This window comes from Limulus polyphemus, unplaced genomic scaffold (assembly GCF_000517525.1).
Source record: "Limulus polyphemus unplaced genomic scaffold, Limulus_polyphemus-2.1.2 Scaffold1128, whole genome shotgun sequence".
NCBI lineage: Eukaryota > Metazoa > Arthropoda > Merostomata > Xiphosura > Limulidae > Limulus > Limulus polyphemus.
In genome coordinates this window covers 244,180-256,717 of record NW_013666738.1, presented here as the reverse complement: position 1 = coordinate 256,717, position 12,538 = coordinate 244,180, and the positions used below count along the sequence as shown (strand labels likewise).

The 12,538-nt window shown below is 34.2% G+C and overlaps 1 protein-coding gene across 3 annotated transcripts; it reads left to right on the top strand.

The window, feature by feature from the left end:
* The first annotated feature begins 4,931 nt into the window (after window positions 1–4,931).
* Window positions 4,932–10,054, top strand: LOC106462265 (BTB/POZ domain-containing protein 2-like). Of its 3 annotated transcripts, none has more exons than XM_022389463.1 (3): window positions 4,932–5,191; window positions 7,780–8,602; window positions 8,933–10,054. In XM_022389463.1, the coding sequence occupies exons 2-3, from the start codon at window positions 7,836–7,838 to the stop codon at window positions 9,015–9,017; spliced, it is 852 nt and encodes a 283-aa protein (XP_022245171.1). In that variant the 5' UTR covers window positions 4,932–5,191; window positions 7,780–7,835; the 3' UTR covers window positions 9,018–10,054. The 3 variants fall into 3 exon arrangements, with proteins under 3 accessions (XP_022245171.1, XP_022245169.1, XP_022245170.1); XM_022389461.1 differs by having other exon boundaries at window positions 4,933–5,187; XM_022389462.1 differs by lacking the exon at window positions 4,932–5,191 and adding an exon at window positions 5,210–5,448.
* Window positions 10,055–12,538: the final 2,484 nt, after the last annotated feature.

Sequence of the window (12,538 nt, the reverse complement as noted above, 5' to 3'; positions counted from 1 at the left end):
CCAGATATGAATGTCAGGAATAGGGGTGATCTAGTACGAAGGAAGCTACGGGAATTCGGTGGGAAGCATATAGAGCACAATTTGAGCTCCTGGCAGAGATGAATGGATGGACAGAGGAGCAGAAAGCAGTATATCTGGCAACGAGCTTGAAGGGACAACCACTGGAAATACTTGGACAGTTATCAGCAGATGACAGGCACAACTATAGAGCACTGGTAGCGGCTCTAGAACTCAGGTACGGAACCCCAAATCAGTCTGAAGTCTACAGGGCTAGGTTTAGGACGAGAGTCTGTGCTAAAGGGGAGAGCCTGCAAGATCTGACACAGGATTTGGAAAGTATGGCGCACAAGGCCTACCCAACTGAGCCACCCGATCTCCTCAAATTGTTGCTGAGGGATCAGTTTGTAGACGCCTTGGACAGACCAAAACTGAAGATACAAATGAAGCAAGCACATCCCTATAATTAACATATTTTGTAGTTTTGAAACCGCTGAAAAGGGTATTTAAGTTATAGTTATCCTACGAGTAAATAAATGCCTGTGGATCTATATGTTCATAAATCTTTTAACACTCGAAGAAGCTTGTTTGTTTGGTTTTGAATTTCGCACAAAGGGCTGTCTGCGCTAAACGTCCTTAATTTAACGGGGACTAGAGGAAAGGCAGCTAGTCATCACCACTTACTGCCAACTCTTGGGCTACTCTTTTACCAACGAATAGTAGAATTGGCCGTTACTTTATAACGCCCTCACGACTGAAAGGGACAAGCATGTTTGGTGGGATGAAGATTCGAGCGCCCTAACCACCTGGCCATGCTGGGCCTCTTGGGGAAGAAACAAGCCTGCAACATATATTCATGTATGAACAGTTTAACTGGAGTGGTTAAATCTAATTCACTTTATTAACTTCCGTCGACTAACATAGCTATGTTGTTTACTGTCTTAGTAAACCATCAGATAAATGCTGTAAAGTAAAATGATTTTTTGCCTGAGAATTTATTTAAACATTCGGAATTTCAATAGTTCAGGTGGACATTGATTCTGTTTAACATTCGCATTCCTAGAGTTTTGAGCTGTCCAGCCTAGTTTTATTAATAATATTCGATCTAGGGAAAGCTATTACTTTAGCAGAGATAAAAATTTTAATTCTGACAATTTTATGAAGAAACCAGGCTGAGAGTAATTTATATTTCGCAATCGCCATGATTTGAATTTGAACTCACCAAAATAATAGCATAAGCTGTATTACTAGCATTGCTAACATAATAGAGGCAGCAGTGTTCGTGGCCAGAATAGTATTCGATCTGATGATGGTCAGATAGTTCTGTACACATGTTTAATTACGTTCAAGCACATGCATAAGTGTAATTTACAATAAGGACTTGTCGACTCATATCTTTCAGTAACGAAGGTTGTCACTACTTATGTTTAGACAAGGCCAACGGAAGCGATAGCTTTGGTAGGGTTAAAGCTCTACCACATTTTAGGGCAATGATCACGTGACTTTTAAAATCAAATTTGGTCTGGGGAGCATGCCCCCGGACCCCCTAGATTAAATTGCCTCCTGCAGATGTATAGCTGCACACTTGATGGCCCTACCAGCAAAAGGTAGCTTCCTCCGGAGCTGTTAGAGTTAATCCATTCATCATTTTTCTTATCATTACAGCTGTCTTAATTTGACTATTTGAATGGTTTGTTTCAAATATAGGAATTGAATTTTTGTTCCATAGCATGACTTCATAGCATTTTCAGTCATGTTTGGTAACAGTTGATTTTTCAAAATTCTTATATTTTATGTAAAAACGAGGTTATTTCATCATCATAGTTTTTACCACAGCTATAAGTGAAACAGTAAACTCCTTTCCAATTTTCATGTTGTCTGTGAGTTTCTCTTGAGTTATCAACCTGTTTACAGAGTATTGGTTTGAACCTGATATCTATTTTGTAGCCTTGATTAAACAAAATTGTTCCAAATATATACGGTATTAAGACATATTTGATCAACTAATTAAGGTTAATCGTCTCGTTTGTGACAATGTTTTGCCAGGTTGAATGGTTTGTTTGAACTGAGCTATCTGTGCTCTGCCCACCAAGGGTATCGAAACCCGGTTTCTAACGTTGTAAGTCTGCAGACATACCGCTGTACTACGGGGGGGGGGGACAGGTTGAATGGTTCGTTTAATTAAGAACTTGGGAAAATCATTGGCTTAAAACACTTGCTATGTTATGGACCACTTTTTCTTGTTGATCTTTCAATGTCAACCTTTGCTTTCTAACAATAATGTTTCTGAATACGCTTTTTTGATGGCCTTCGAATGACTGAATATGAAATAAAGATGTCTTTTTGTATGAGTTTTACTTTATATACTTGATTTTGGGGAATTTTGTTAGTTCTGTTGCCCGTACAATCTAGGAAAATACTTTGGTGGTTGTATTCTCCTTTTCTCGTGAAGTTAATAAATGATTGTGGAATTCTCCTAGTTCGTATATTTGCATGACCGTACTATTAGTGTATCATTCACAAAACAAAACCAAAATTTAGCTTTAAAATAGCATTTTTAAAGCCTGTTCTTCAAAAAATTCCATACACAGACGATCGATGAAAGTGGTGGTCCCATTGGCATAACCATTAACCATGTCTAGTACTTGAAGTTTCTTGAGATATAATTACAGTTCAAACGTTTTGTGTAATGATCTGAGTGATACCATGTGCAGTTATATGATCGTTGCTCGAGGGTGTGGTCGTTTTGCAGTTTCCTAGTGACAAAAATAAATATCTCATGAATCGGAACTTCAGTAAAAACTAGTATCATTTTTGAAATCAGAATATGAAAACCATAGGTAAAGAATAATGTTATCCCCCGACAAGGACAACAATTTCTTTGTTTGTTGTAGAGCAAAGCAACATTGGACTATCTGTTATATTCACTGAAGGGAATGGAACCCCCGATTTTAGCGTTGTAAGTCCGTAAACTTACCCCTGTCCCACCGGGAAACATGATGAAAGAAGTCGTGCTAAATATATCACTAATCAATAGGAAGATGAGTTGGTGAAACACATATCTTAATAAAGTAGTTGTCTTTCAAAATTTGTGATAAAAAGGTTAGAAATAAATGATATTGTTACGACAACGGAAGTCACGTAACGCTGGTAACATGTGATGAGTTTCTAGAAGGATGGGGAACATCACGAATAATCCAGTATTTGCTAGGCGCCCTCTATTTTAGTATATAAGCCGGCAAATAAAATGAGGGCAATAACTGAATTGCAGACAAAGATATATAGAGACAGATAATCGAGTCAAGCCATAAGTAAAGTGCGTGAATCGTTGTGAATTCTAGCGTGTGTTTAAGTTAAAGTGACAGTGGAAATTAAGTGTATTGCAAAGTTGTATTGAGAAAGAATAAACTGGTTTTATTTAAGAATGGACTTGCATCGCTGAAGTTTTTCGGGAAGAATTTCTACGGGAAATTAACAAACGAACAGAGACGTAACGATATATATATATATATACTCCATATAATTATTTTTAAAACTTTTCATTTTAACCAACGTTTCGCCTTTATATGTACTAACCCTGGTGAAGCCGCAAAGGCAAAACATTAGTTAAAATACAAAGCTATTTTATAATTATCTGGAGTATAAAGGTTTGTTTGTTTGAAGTTAAGCACAAAGCTACACAATGGGCTATCTGTCTCTGCCCACCACGGGTATCGAAACCCGGATTTTAACGTTGTAAGTCCGCAGACATACCACTGTGCCATTGGGGGGCGAGTATAAAGGTCTTTTTTTTCTGATGTTAATGAAATAGTACTTCTTCTTTGTGAATTTTGGAGTGAACATAAACACATTTTCGAATATTTCTTTGATAGTTTGTGTAAAAACTAATAAAAGACATGGCTGATTTTCTTGTAAGTTTATTTTTCTCTATAATTGCTTACCTCACATTATATAAATTTGGATGTGCAAATTTAACTTTCAGTTCAATAACCAATAATAAAAGCCACTGTTTCATGACCAGCTGAGCGTAGCCCATTAACTAATGTTGGACTATGGATCTGCGGGTTCATCATTCGAGTCTCCTTGCAGGAAGTTCTAAGGAAAAGGTGCGACGCAGTTTGAGGCCGTGGGTGAATTATAAGGATGACGATCAAATAACTATTCGGTCAGCAAGAGTAGCCCAAAAGTTGGGGGTGAGTGCTGTTGATTAGCTGCCTTCACTTTAGTCTATCAGCTCAAGATTAGGGATGGCTAGCTCAGATAGCCTTGAGTAAATTAGCACGAATATCCGAAAATAAACAAACAAATATTTCCTGTCTTTCAGTTGTTATCTAAGAACTCCAGTTCAGTTCTGCATCCTTGGTAATGTCCAAAAGCATAGTCAGCCTTTACCTATGTGATATGAAAACATATTAGTTAACATTATTTGTGTGCTAATATGTAAGATTTAGGTTAATTTCGAGACACAGATCCCGAAAGTGTTCCACCACCTGGTTCTTAACTATGCATTGATATGATAAGAAAATTATCAATTTCTAACATGAATAAAAATATTGAAAACTTTAACTTTTAAAACTATTTTACTTATTCCATGTTATGTTGTGAATTTCGAAATAGTGATCTTATCGTTGATTACATATTTTTAATCAACTATTGAAATTATTGATAGCGATACTTTGTTTCTTTCAATGCTTTTCGTATTGTTACGTCTCCGTTCGTTAGTTAATTTTCCGTAAAAATTATTTCGAAGAAACTTTACCAATACAAGTCCTTTCTTAAATAAAACTGGTTTATTCTTTCTGAATACAACTTTACGATACACTTAATTTCAACAGTCGCTCTATAACAAACGCTATAACTCACAACGAACTTCTCACGTGCTCAACAATATTCTTACTCATTACCTTACGTTGCTTCTTGGCCGGTCTTATATAGACAAGACTACCCCAATCTAGTAGTCTCCTGACGTTTCGAAGGTTCGAGAAGGAAGTGGTGTGATACAAGCTTCACGTGATCTGCATTGTCGTAACAGCATACTATTTTATCAAACGAAAATATGTAGTATTATTAACAGGAAATTTAGTGTATGATAATTAAATCAAGTGAAAAACAAGTATAATTTGCTACGATTTTGAAGTTAGGTGGTTAAAAAATGGCGTTGTAAAAATAGGAATTAAACTAGGATTAGGAGTAAGTAAGAAAATTGTCACAGTTTTTGTAATCCTAATGTTGTTTTAATGGGGATGTTAGTATATTTTGTTGCCTCTTTTATTTAAAGTAATAACAATAAAAATTTTGGTCTAAACTATGACTACCCTTGACTAGACCCTATGATACGTTTATTGTATATTGTGCCTATTTCTTTCTGCGGGAAGGATTAGCTTCGTATCGCTGATATATTATCATTATCAAGTAGCCTAACCCTTAACCCCGAGGCTTACGTTAATGCAGGTAGAAAATTGTATAATAAAGTAAATTTTAGGGTAAAGAATATATATATTATACGATATTTATTGAACATTCAAATATGCTGTGTTATTTCAGTTCAATTACGATACAGTTAGAATGCAGAATAGTAACCTACATCAGAATTAAAACTAGTAAAAGTAAAACTGTTAAATACGCACAGATTTAGCTCTCGAATCTACTTGCGTACTTCACGTTTCTTGTTTTTAAAAATGAGTTAGGCAATATAAATTCATTTGATTAAATTATTGACTAACCTACAATTTAGGCTTAGCTCCCAAGTGTTAAATGGGCCAAATACAAATTAATTCTATATGGTATGTTGAAGTTTTACGCACCCAAACAATTCTACCCTCCCACTCCTTAAAACGTCCATCAAAGTTCCACGTTTATAGACCATCAAGGAAATGTTTTAAAGTTTCAAAATATTTGTCTTTTTATTTTCCTATATGCTTTGTATTTGTAAAAATTTGAAAATGTAATTAAACAACTTTTTTAGTTTACATTTGGTTTCAGATTGTTTTTAAAAGGAGGTGTAGTCAAATTTTCGTTCTTCAACTGTACTAAAATGAACAAATAGTGATATTGATTCTGTTTGTAGGAATTTTGAACTTACAAACAAGAAGGTTAGTATTGCCACCTGTTTGGGGTTCCATAAATCCTAGTTCCATCATCTATTTCAGTCGTCTGGTTGGAAAGTGAAATTAAGAAAGGAAATCCCAGTTTTCTGGATCTTCAGTATAAAATTCAACATTTATGTTTAAGTAGAAAAGTGACTTGTATAATTTATGATAAATATAAAGCATTTTTTCATATAATTCTCGAATATTTAGCTTATGACAGTAAAAACTGGGCACAATTTCATGCAGTCCAACCTGTATTTAATACAGAATCACTTATAATAGTACTGTAAAAATAAATATCTCTAGCTTCAAGTTTTATACTTGTCTGTCTGAATCAATTTATGAAAAAGAGTTAGCAGATTTTGTGAGTTAATGTTTCCAATAAAAACTAGAGATAATTTTATTTCATAATATTAAGCTGTTTGTTCACTCTTCTAGATAACCTAGGTGGATACATTTATCACCAAAATCTTCCAATCCTACTTTTATAAGACTGAGGAGACCTTATTTAGAGTGCATGTAGGAGAGATTTGGGCAACAAAAATTATATCTGGCTTAAATAATTTAGTTTGTAGAAGCAACTTACAGCTTTAGACTTGTTTTCTTTGGAATGTGGAAGAACTGAATGAAATTTGGCTCAGAATGGTTTGGGATATGAACACTCATCTCAGTTTGGTCTGTTTGAGTGGTGGGTGAAAAGGTTAGAAACACAAACTTGAATACTATGGACAACAAGTTGGAGCTCTAAATGTAAACTCATCTTGAAAATAATTTTTTGTTTCAGTTAAGAATTATAAGCTTGTAGAATAGTTTACCTTCTGATTTTGTCGTCACGTATAATAAATGTATGTAAATGGCTATTCTCAAGTTGAATTAAAAAGTGGGTTAGTGGATTTTTATTCATGTTTTTGGTTGTTTAGATTCAGTATGTAACAAGTTCAATTTATTAAAGATTTCAAATATGTATTTATACTACTTAAAAGAGTTAATATTGTTGAAGTGAATTAATTTCCTATGTTTGGTTACATGTAATGATCACAGTATGAAGGCTATGCATGGGAAGGTAACACTTCCTCTAAAGCTAAAGACCGTACATATAATGTTATTTATATCTCATTTAGGAAAACTTGTAGCAATCCATTTATTTTATAATTTTTTGACTATTATATGTCTTGAACCAAAACCTCTCTGCAGAAAAATCATGTTTGATAACCATAATATAGACTAGTCAAACTTAACAAAAATACTAATTTGAAGCAAAACCAAAAAAAATAAAAACAGCCATATTGATATAGCACTTTAAGAAGTTGAACATTGAAAGATTTAGTAATGAATATCTGACCAGATATTAACTGGCTGGTAAACTATTTGCTAGAATACTCAAGTGACAAGTGTATTAGACAAAAGATATGTTAAAATTATTATTGAAGTTGAGAACTTTAATGGAATGCAAATATCTGTTAAAATAAAAAGGCATGAGTATAGAAGCCAAAACATTATTCTCCTCTTCAGGAAGTTGCAGTCCATCAAAGTTTTCAAACATACAATGTTTACTCTGCCTATTATTACATTTCTCAAGTTACAAAAGTTAATTATTTTAGTTTCCACGTGTTTAAGACTTAAATTTAGTTAAAATAATATTTTTAAAGTGAAATATGAGGAGTATGATTCAGCTATTTCTTTTTTTCTTCAGGTTCATACTTGGATCTGGAGCCCCTCAGTGTCAGTTTCAGAAGTTGTGCAAACAGCATGGCTTCTAGAATATCCAACTCCCAGCCCATTAACATAAGTGGATGGGAGGTGCCTGTTAATTCCAGGAAAAATCAGCGAGATAGGGATAATGTGATTACATACTGTAGACATGAAGATGACAAAGTAGTAGCATCCATAAATAACACTCCAGGTTCACTTAATCATGGTGGACATGTTCTGTTCAATTGGCAAGCAGGCAAAGCCACAGTCAAAGAAAGATTGGCCTTTATTTTTAATAAAGAAATCTTGAGTGATGTACATTTTATTGTAGGAAAAGGAGCTCAGCTGCAGAGAATTCCAGCTCACAAGTTTGTTCTTTCTGTTGGTAGTGCTGTGTTTGATGATATGTTTAATGGTGCCATGGCAACAAGCTCAGGTGAAATAGACCTCCCTGATGTTGAACCTGCAGCTTTTTTGGCTTTACTTAGGTTTTTATACTCTGATGAGGTTCAGATTGGTCCAGAAACTGTAATGACAACATTGTATACAGCCAAAAAATATGCTGTTCCTGCTTTAGAAAAAGCTTGTGTGGACTTTTTAAAGTCTAATCTGAGTAGTGACAATGCCTTTATGCTCCTAACCGAAGTGCGATTGTTTGATGAACCGCAACTTGCTGCTCTCTGCCTTGAAACCATTGACAAATGCACCTCTGAAGCACTAGCTGCAGAAGGTATTACAGACATTGATCGCGATACTCTTTGTGCTGTTTTAGAGAGAGAAACTCTCCAAATCAGGGAAGCAAAGCTATTCAATGTAGTTGTCAGGTAGTGTTATATTTTCTTTTATTCAAATACTGGTTAAGTGAGATATGTAAAAATGGCTTAAGAATGTGAACTTACAGGTCATATTTATAACTTGTTTTTAGGTTTATGTTTTGTATCCAAAAAGTTAAATCCATATAGTATACTATTATGTTTAGTTAGACATTTAGCTTTATATACAGTGTAAGGTGTAATTTAAAAGTAGGTGAAAAGGACTTAGATATGTTTATTATAGGTGTATATTGTAATTTATTGGAAACTTTTAATTTGGAGTTTGAACAGGATAAGAATTGTCTTATATATATATACATAACCTATTCTTCCAATATGCAGTGGTCCTCCATCAATAGAAGTGCAACAAACTCTCCTATCGCAGCTGACTCCCTCTATGCAGTTGAACCCAATCTTGACTTCTTGATTTGGCACAACATTGTTAAGACCTAGTGCTTGATTTAAATTTATTTTTTCTTTAGCGCATTTGGAACATTCTCAAAGTATTGTTTATAATCCACCATAAAGTTGGATTTCTTTATTTGATTGTGAATTCTATTTATCACTTAATTACCAGTAGTCAGTCAGTATTTTTGAATTCACAATTTACTATTATTACTACAGTGACTATCAACAAGTATGTTGTGTTTTGTCTTTGTTGCCCATGTCATTTGATCCCTCCCCTTTGTTATTAACTGCAGCACCTATTTCTGAATTTTTGATTTCCCCCTTCCCCTAATATTAAGATCCATGCTGAATGTTTTGCAGACCAATTATGTGCAGGGATTAATATACCTCACCCCCCCACCTACTGCAGAGGCTCATGCATTTGTATATCATCATTCGGCAAACTCTTGGGTCATTTGAGTTTTGTTAGAAGGACTCTCCCTCCTTTTCCTCACACTACCACCTTATCTTCTGTCCCAGTCCCTTTCCCATCCCTCAAGATCCCGTTTCCCGCCAGTGAATCACAGAAGCAGTTCAAGACCTTCTCATCAAGGGTGCCACCAAACAGGTCTCTCCTGTGCTTCCAGGATTATATTCCCAACTTTTTGTCGTCCTTAAGAAGACCCATGTATTGTCATCCTGTTTTCGATCTATCCCATATGAATTGCTTTCTTGACGTGCCTCTGTTCACCATGGAATCCTACCAGTCTCTCTTATGAGCATTTCTTCCAAAGCTTTGGATGATGCACTTCGATGTATTCAATGCTTATCTTCACATTCCTATTGCTTGGGCCTCACATCATTATCTATGTTTTGTCTGTGAGGATCACATTTATCAATTCTGAGCTCTTCCTTTCTGGCTGGTATCGGCACTCTACACTTTCTGTCTGGTGGTCCAGTCATTTGCCCAATTCCTATGATTTCACATTCTCACTTTCCTTCTTTATATGGACATCTGGTTTCTTCTAGCTCCATCCTTCACAGTGTCTTAGACACCCAATTTCTCATCTGTGATGTCGAGATAACTATTGAAAAAATAATTTTAGATATAAATGTGACTATAGTAACTTAGTGCAAATATTTTATTGGGAGATTTAAAAGTAAGATTGGAATATGTATTACTGAAAAGAAAATACATGAAACAATAGTCATATATAGCAAGTGATATGAAATATGTCAATTAATCCAGAAATAAATTCATAACATTTTAGCCTTATCCAGATGTTCAGATTGCTGTTTAAAAAATAGGATTTAAAAAAATAATAAAAATAAATTATTGTTAGCCATCTGAAGAGGTTTGAAGTTGATTTAAAAAAAAATAGGGACATTATAAACAATTTTCTCGTAACTTTTTAATCATTCACATAAATCTTCTGCATTTGCCAAAATAAAGGAAGTAAAAACTCTTTAATTTTTCTTTGTATAAAACACTTGTCAATCCTAAAAATTATATTTTATTTAATATTATTATAAAGTTCTGTGACAATCCTACTATTGTAGACAAAATGAATGTATTAAATTGAATGTTAAAAAGTGTAACTCCATTTCTTCTTTCAACTAATGTTTAATCCACCTTATTATACAAAGTATCTTCCTTAAGAACATTTTAGAGTAATAAAAGTGTATCAAGTTTTTATATATTCATATCAAACTCTATCCCCCCAAAAAACTACAAATCTATTTATACATTTTAGTTGTTGTAGCAACCATTTTTGTCTGGGTGACCAAAAATGGTATTTTAATGACCTATGGGCAACTACTTAATGCTATTTTTCTATTAATTTTTCTTTTTCCATATGCACCTTTCTCAGTATTTTGCAAAGCTGTTGCTAGATTTATTTTTAAAATGCTATTAGATTCACATTGAAAATAATACAGTAATGTCACAGGCACCTTTGTTCATACAGCCTCCCAATGGCTCATTGATAAAGCTAAAAACTGGGTTTCAGTACCCGTGGTGGGTGCAGCACAGGTAGCTTGTTATGTGGTCAACTACAAAAATATACAAACTGTTCATGCAGATTGTTGTTATGGGAGATCTAGACCTACAGTCCATTACGTGAAGAAAAGTTAATGGTTGTTTAGATAGATTAAAACTGCAAGGCCTTAAAATGGATAGCAAAAAATACTGTCTTTTTATCAATTCAAAATCAAAAAATGTTTCACCAAAAACTTAAACTAGCAGCAGTACAAACCATGCTAATGACTTGGATGTTACAGTGGAACACAATTCAAATTCTGATAGAGAAGAACCCATAGATTTGTGTAAGGAATGTGTAAAAGAGAAGTTCACAGGAGGTGATTTAGCCATCATGGTGCCAACAGCTCAACTCTTTATTTCATAGAACAGGGGTAATGTACATAGGAGGAGAGTTAGGCTATCACGGTGCCAACAGCTCAGCTGGTTAGCTCATAAAACAGGGGTAATGTACATAGGAGGAGAGTTAGGCTATCATGGTGCCAATAGCTCAGCTGGTTAGCTCATTGAACAGGAGTAATGTACATAGGAGGAGAGTTAGGCTATCATGGTGCCAACAGCTCAGCTGGTTAGCTCATAGAACAGGAGTAATGTACTTTAGCTATTGTAGGCAACAGGTTTTATATGAAGACTGGTTTTGTTACAGGCAAGTTTTGTAGGAAAACTGGTTTTGTCACAGGCAGATTTTGTAGGAAGACTGGTTTTGTCACAGACTGGTTTTGTTACAGGCAGGTCTTGTAGGAAGACTCATAAATAGCAGGAACTATAAATTTAGGTTTTATAAATTACAAATATGTATTAGATATATGTATGATAGGAATAGTAAAACCATTTTATAACAATTTGTATGAGCATTTTATGCGCTTTATGCGCTGAAAACGTAATAGTTCAGTCTCTTATAAGTTATAATCCAAAAACTATTGTACGCTAAAAATGTTTCATGATAATGTCGTGCCATCTGTTGAAAACTTAAAAAGTATTTTAAAAATAACCATGGTAATTGTTCAGTAATTTATCATCTGTCACTTGATTTAGTTTTTGCTTTTGTAAAACCACTAACGATTCGCACTACTTCATTTTTTCTGCTCTTAATACACAATTTAATTTCATTTAGATTTTGACATCTTTAATATAATTAATGATCTTCGCCATAGGGAAAATACTTTTTATCATCCCATTATTGTTTAACCGCATAGAAAAATCTGCGAAACCCCTTTAAGTTGTCTGTTCTGAAGAAAAAGAAAAAAAGAAGCAACATTACATTAACAACAAAGCCTCGTGGACACTGGATATGACAGATTTTATGTGTTTAACACATTTTTATACTTTCTTCTTTACGTTCACTATTCAACTTTTAAAATTACAATTTATAGAGTTCTTTTCATGGTCTAAAGACAAATTCGACCCACTATTGCATATGGATTATAACTAATATTTAAATATTGATATTATGCAATTTTTCAATTTTTGTAAATTACAAATAGAAGTTGGCTTTGCAATTATCGAAAATAATCTGAAGATAT

What these genes read in the sequence shown, in the direction of transcription:
- LOC106462265 (XM_022389463.1), top strand. Translation starts at nt 7,836, where the DNA reads ATGGCTTCTAGAATATCCAACTCCCAGCCCATTAACATAAGTGGATGG. An exon ending in CTATTCAATGTAGTTGTCAG is followed by an intron (nt 8,603 to 8,932) that starts GTAGTGTTATAT and finishes TCCAATATGCAG; the next exon opens with TGGTCCTCCATCAATAGAAG.